General features: G+C 38.2%; 1 protein-coding gene across 1 annotated transcript in view; it reads left to right on the plus strand.

Moving 5' to 3' along the window:
• Positions 1-3,097: 3,097 nt before the first annotated feature.
• Positions 3,098-7,500, plus strand: part of LOC115018912 (rap1 GTPase-activating protein 2-like) — a 20,378-nt gene continuing 15,975 nt past the window's right edge. The window contains 4 exon segments of the mRNA XM_029448172.1: positions 3,098-3,445; positions 3,609-3,694; positions 3,696-3,801; positions 5,436-5,533. Coding sequence (XP_029304032.1) covers positions 3,347-3,445; positions 3,609-3,694; positions 3,696-3,801; positions 5,436-5,533 — 389 coding nt within the window. The 5' untranslated portion in view covers positions 3,098-3,346.

The following is a 7,500-nucleotide window of genomic DNA, read 5'->3' on the forward strand; positions in this document are numbered from 1 at the left end:
TCACCACAGATCCGTATCACTACAGAGCGTATCACTACAGAGCTACAGAGCTGTATCACTACAGAGCCGTATCACCACAGAGCCGTATCACTACAGCGCTACAGAGCCGTATCACTACAGAGCTACAGAGCCGTATCACTACAGAGCCGTATCACCACAGAGCTACAGAGCTGTATCACTACAGAGCCGTATCACTACAGAAGCCGTATCACCACAGAGCTACAGAGCCGGTATCACTACAGAGCCGTATCACCACAGAGCTACAGAGCCGTATCACTACAGAGCCGTATCACCACAGAGCTACAGAGCCGTATCACTACAGAGCCGTATCACCACAGAGCTACAGAGCTGTATCACTACAGAGCCGTATCACCACAGAGCCGTATCACACAGAGCTACAGAGCTGTATCACTACAAGCCGTATCACTACAGAGCCATATCACCACAGAGCTACAAGAGCCGTATCACTACAGAGCCGTATCACACAGAGCTACAGAGCTGTATCACTACCAGAGCCGTATCACCCACAGAGCTACAGAGCTGTATCACTACAGAGCCGTATCACCACAGAGCCGTATCACCACAGAGCTACAAAGCCGTATCACTACAGAGCCGTATCACCACAGAGCTAGAGCCTGTATCACTACAGAGCCGTATCACCACAGAGCCGTATCACCACAGAGCCGTATCACTACAGAGCTACAGAGCTGTATCACTACAGAGCCGTATCACACAGAGCTACAGAGCTGTATCACTACAGAGCCGTATCACCACAGAGCCGTATCACTACAGAGCTACAGAGCTCTATCACTACAGAGCCGTATCACCACAGAGCCGTATCACTACAGAGCTACAGAGCTGTATCACTATAGAACCGTATCACTACAGAGCCGTATCACTACAGAGCTACAGAGCTGTATCACTATAGAACCGTATCACTACAGAGCTGTATCACTATAGAACCGTATCACTACAGAGCTGTATCACCACAGAGCTATAGAGCTGTATCACTACAGAGCCGTATCACTACAGAGCTACAGAGATGTATCACTACAGAGCCGTATCACTACAGAGCCGTATCACTACAGAGCTACAGAGCCGTATCACTACAGAGCCATATCACTACAGAGCTACAGAGCCGTATCACTACAGAGCCGTATCACCACAGAGCTGTATCACCACAGAGCTACAGAGCCGTATCACTACAGAGCTACAGAGCCTTATCACTACAGAGCCGTATCACCACAGAGCCGTATCACCACATCACTCAGTATTTCATCTTCAAGAAGAAATTCTGATAACAAAGTAAAGATATAAATACAGAACACCCAGCGGAGGTTGTGTCTCCATCACCATGAACACACACAATCACACACACACCGTCCTGAGGCCACAAATACTCACTACAGCACCAACTTCTGAAAATAGTCCCCGACAAAAGGCACTACTTCCTCCTGATTGGGTTCTTCGTCTCTCCCCTCAGCTGCAGCAGGTGCCAGAAGCTGCAGAGATGAAGACGATCCCTCAGAGACAGAAGGCACGTCTGTCCATCTGTCTGTCCTCATATCATCCTGTCTCACTGCAGAGCTTCATATCGTCCTGTCTCACTGCAGAGCTTCATATCGTCCTGTCTCACTGCAGAGCTTCATATCGTCCTGTCTCACTGAAGAGCTTCATATCGTCCTGTCTCGCTGTAGAGCTTCATGTCTTACCACAGAGCTTCATATCGTCCTGTCTCACTGAAGAGCTTCATATCGTCCTGTCTCGCTGTAGAGCTTCATGTCTTACTGCAGAGCTTCATATCGTCCTGTCTCGCTGTAGAGCTTCATGTCTTACTGCAGAGCTTCATATCGTCCTGTCTCGCTGTAGAGCTTCATGTCTTACTGCAGAGCTTCATATCGTCCTGTCTCGCTGTAGAGCTTCATGTCTTACCACAGAGCTTCATATCGTCCTGTCTCACTGAAGAGCTTCATATCGTCCTGTCTCGCTGTAGAGCTTCATGTCTTACTGCAGAGCTTCATATCGTCCTGTCTCGCTGTAGAGCTTCATGTCTTACTGCAGAGCTTCATATCGTCCTGTCTCGCTGTAGAGCTTCATGTCTTACTGCAGAGCTTCATATCGTCCTGTCTCGCTGTAGAGCTTCATGTCTTACCACAGAGCTTCATATCGTCCTGTCTCACTGAAGAGCTTCATATCGTCCTGTCTCGCTGTAGAGCTTCATGTCTTACTGCAGAGCTTCATATCGTCCTGTCTCGCTGTAGAGCTTCATGTCTTACTGCAGAGCTTCATATCGTCCTGTCTCGCTGTAGAGCTTCATGTCTTACTGCAGAGCTTCATATCGTCCTGTCTCGCTGTAGAGCTTCATATCGTCCTGTCTCACTGAAGAGCTTTATATCGTCCTGTCTCGCTGTAGAGCTTCATGTCTCACTGAAGAGCTTCATATCGTCCTGTCTCGCTGTAGAGCTTCATGTCTTACTGCAGAGCTTCATATCGTCCTGTCTCGCTGTAGAGCTTCATGTCTTACTGCAGAGCTTCATATCGTCCTGTCTCGCTGTAGAGCTTCATGTCTCACTGCAGAGCTTCATATCGTCCTGTCTTACTGCAGAGCTTCATATCGTCCTGTCTCGCTGTAGAGCTTCATGTCTCACTGCAGGTGTCTCCGTTCTGAACAACTTGTTTATTCTGTTGAGAGCAACATGATGCTTAAGTTAAATCTTGGACCCTTTAAAACAGCACCCCCTTCTTCCAGGGGGCAGCAGGCTGAAGGTGGAGATCTGTTGGCTGTTCCTGTTTCTTTCTATGGAGAGCAGAGATCCGGCCCCGCTGCATGCTGGGTACTCCGCCCGGCGCTCGTTTCTGAGCAGTAGAAGCAATAATCAGACTACATTCCCACCTCATGGCTTTAGTTTACGTTTCTGTAGTCCGACCCTGAAGGCAGCATCTCTGGTTCCTCCACAAACAGCCAACGAGATGTTTCCATTGGCTGTTTATTATAATAATATCATCATTATCATATTTACACGTGTTGTTCAGCAGGAGTATCTCCACAGATTAACAATGTTATGATTTATTAAGTCTAAACACAATATGCAGGAGTAAGAAGCTAACGTTCAGCTGTAGAGGAACTGCAGCATACACCGCTAAGCTAACGGCGGCTAATGTTAGCGTGATGACTCGTAGAAGCTGTAGACATTCAGCAGTGAGGAACTAACGACGGATTTGTGTGTGTGTGTGTTCACGTCTTGTTTACGACACATCATGATGATTAACTGTGATTGTTAAATCTGTCACTCACCATCACTCATGCAGTTCATTCACCTTTGTGTGTGTGTGTGTGTGTGTGAGTATGTGTGTGTGTGTGTGTGTGTGTGTGTGTGTGTGTGTGTGTAACCACTCTGTGTTCCTCTTTCAGGACGACTACATTCCTTACCCGAGGATCGAGGAGGTGAGAACATGAACCTTCTGATTAATGTGTATATATATATATATATATATATACATCAATCAGAAGTTAAGCTTTTGTTTCTTTTTAGTAACTTAAAATGGAAGTTCAGTGGAGGAGATGCATCACAGTGCATGCTGGGTAATATTCCTGGTGTGTGTTGCAGGTGTTGGAGAGGGGGGGGCCGTACCCGCAGGTTATCTTGCCTGAGTTCGGAGGTTACTGGATCGAGGACCCCGACGCTGATCCACCTCCTCTCAGAGAGGGGGGGGGGGGGCTCAGCCCCAGGGGATTATGGGTACCGGCTGGAGGAGGTCAGTGAGGCTGCACGAGCGTACAGGAAGCACTTCATGGGCCAGGTGAAGTTTGTTACAGGCTGTTATATATCTGTAGATCATTTAACACTTTGATTGTTGAGTCCAAACCTCGACTTTATCACTAACACATTCCAATATTAACAATACTCAAAGGAAAAGTTCTTTAATCAGCAAAGTCCACACCGCCCGTCCAAAAACAAAGTCACACTCTAACATTTTGTTGGACTTCTTTAGCTTTGAGTAGCTTTAGCACATTCCCTGTGGCATCGTTTCAATGAGCTTCTGCGATGTCACAAAATTTATTTCCGTCCTGAGTTGCATTAAATTTCCACCAAGATCTTGTATTGATGATGAGAGAGGCACGAAGCCTGATGGAGGCCTGATGGAGGCCTGATGGAGGCATGATGGAGGCATGGTGGAGGCCTGATGGAGGCATGATGGAGGCCTGATGGAGGCATGATGGAGGCATGATGGAGGCCTGATGGAGGCATGATTGGGGCCTGATGGAGGCATGATGGAGGCCTGATGGAGGCATGATGGAGGCATGATGGAGGCCTGATGGAGGCCTGATGGAGGCATGATGGAGGCATGATGGAGGCATGATGGAGGCATGATGGAGGCCTGATGGAGGCATGATGGAGGCCTGATGGAGGCATGATGGAGGCCTGATGGAGGCCTGATGGTGCATCACTTCCTCTCTTCTCACCCTGATGCTCCGTCACTCTGGAACAGGTGAATCTGGATCATCAGACCACACGACCTTCTTCTTGCTCCAGACTCATTGAAGCCTTTCTTCAGCCTCACTGATCTTCTTACGGCTCCACAGCTGTTGAGTCCTTCAGTTCTCTTCACGTTGTGGAAATATTCTTACTTTCACTATTAAACACAGCCGTGAGTTCTGCTGTTGATTTCTTACGATATGATTTCACCAAGCGTTTAAGTGATCTCCGATCATTCAAGAGTTCTTTACGACCACATTTCTTCCTGAAGACGATGGTTCACGATCCTTCAGGTTGAATAAAGCGTCAGACACTTCTTAACCTGATTCTAGTTTCATCTGCTGAGTTGTTTTCTTTGCTTGATGCAGATCAATAATCTGACCCTGAAACTGATTCACATCTTTCCACGACCACAGGATGTGTGTGTGTGTGTGTGCGTGTGTGTGTGTGTGTGTGTGTGTGTGTTTGTGTGTGTGTGTGTGTGTGTGTGTGTCTCCACACATGGTTGTTTAAGAGATGAGAAGCTCCTCACGGCATCAGCTCGGGTTAGTGAGCGTGTTGCCAGCAGAAATATATGAATGCAGTAATCGTCCAATGGCAGCTCTGACTGACCTGCTGAGTTGGCTCCAGGCGGTGACTTGCTTTGGACGGGCCGTGTGTCAGTCACTCAACTGATTGATGAAATGTTTCAGCACTTTTACATTTCTGTCGCCATCTTGGTTTTTAAAGTCGTGCCTCAGGATGCAGCTGAAGACTTTAAGACGACAAAATGTTATAATTTACTTTCCTGAGGTGGAAACACAGAGCGTGAAAGAGTTAAAGTTGAAACAGGTACCCCCTGGACATAGAGCTGAATAAATATAGATGAAGTAAAGTACAAGAACATAACATTACTCGAATACAGTACTGCAGTTAATGTACTGAGTACATGTAATAAGTTTTATTTCTGTCTCTCAGGAACATTTAAACTTCTCCTGCTCAGCCAGCAGCGTCGGAAACCTGCTGCTGTCAGTGAAGCACGAAGACGAGCCGGAGACGCTGCTCGTCATCGTGCGGTAAAAAACTATATATTTATCATCTGATATAAACTTTATATTTATATATTTATCATCTGATATAAACTTTATATTTATATATTTATCATCTGATATAAACTTTATATTTATATATTTATCATCTGATATAAACTTTATATTTATATATTTATCATCTGATATAAACTTTATATTTATATATTTATCATCTGATATAAACTTTATATTTATATATTTATCATCTGATATAAACTTTATATTTATATATTTATCATCTGATATAAACTATATATTTATATATTTATCATCTGATATAAACTTTATATTTATATATTTATCCTCTGATATAAACTTTATATTTATATATTTATCATCTGATATAAACTTTATATTTATATATTTATCATCTGATATAACTTTATATTTATATATTTATCATCTGATATAAACTTTATATTTATATTTATATATTTATCATCTGATATAAACTTATATTTATATATTTATAATCTGATATAAACTTTATATTTATATATTTATCATCTGATATAAACTTTATATTATATAGTTTATCATCTGATATAAACTTTATATTTATATTTTATCATCTGATATAAACTTTATATTTATATATTTATCATCTGATATAAAACTTTATATTATATATTTATCATCTGATATAAACTTTATATTTATATATTTATCATCTGATATAACTTTATATTATATATTTATCATCTGATATAAACTATATATTATATATTTATCATCTGATATAAACTTATATTTATTATTATATATTATTTATCATCTGATATAAACTTTATATTTATTCATCTGATATAAACTATATATTTATATATTTATCATCTGATATAAACTTTATATTTATATATTTATCATCTGATATAAACTTTATATTTATATATTTATCATCTGATATAAACTTTATATTTATCATCTGATATAAACTTTATATTTATATATTTATCATCTGATATAAACTTTATATTTATATATTTATATATTATAATCTGATATAAACTTTATATTTATCATCTGATATAAACTTTATATTATATATATTGATATATTTATAATCTGATATAAACTTTATATTTATCATCTGATATAAACTTATATTATATATTTATATATTCATCATCTGATATAAAACTATATATTTATATATTTATCATCTGATATAAACTTTATATTTATATATTTATCATCTGATATAAACTTTATATTTATATATTTATCATCTGATATAAACTTTATATTTATATATTTATCATCTGATATAAACTTTATATTTATATATTTATCATCTGATATAAACTTTATATTTATATATTTATATATTTATCATCTGATATAAACTATATATTTATATATTTATAATCTGATATAAACTTTATATTTATATATTTATCATCTGATATAAACTTTATATTTATATATTTATCATCTGATATAAACTTTATATTTATATATTTATCATCTGATATAACTTTATATTTATATATTTATCATCTGATATAAACTTTATATTTATATATTTATCATCTGATATAAACTTTATATTTATATCTTTATCATCTGATATAAACTTTATATTTATATATTTATCATCTGATATAAACTTTATATTTATCATCTGATATAAACTATATATTTATATATTTATCATCTGATATAAACTTTATATTTATCATCTGATATAAACTATATATTTATATATTTATCATCTGATATAAACTTTATATTTATATATTTATCATCTGATATAAACTTTATATTTATATATTTATCATCTGATATAAACTTTATATTTATCATCTGATATAAACTTTATATTTATATATTTATCATCTGATATAAACTTTATATTTATATATTTATATATTTATAATCTGATATAAACTTTATATTTATCATCTGATATAAACTTTATATTTATATATTTATATATTTATAATCTGATA

This window comes from Cottoperca gobio, chromosome 14, assembly GCF_900634415.1.
Source record: "Cottoperca gobio chromosome 14, fCotGob3.1, whole genome shotgun sequence".
NCBI lineage: Eukaryota > Metazoa > Chordata > Actinopteri > Perciformes > Bovichtidae > Cottoperca > Cottoperca gobio.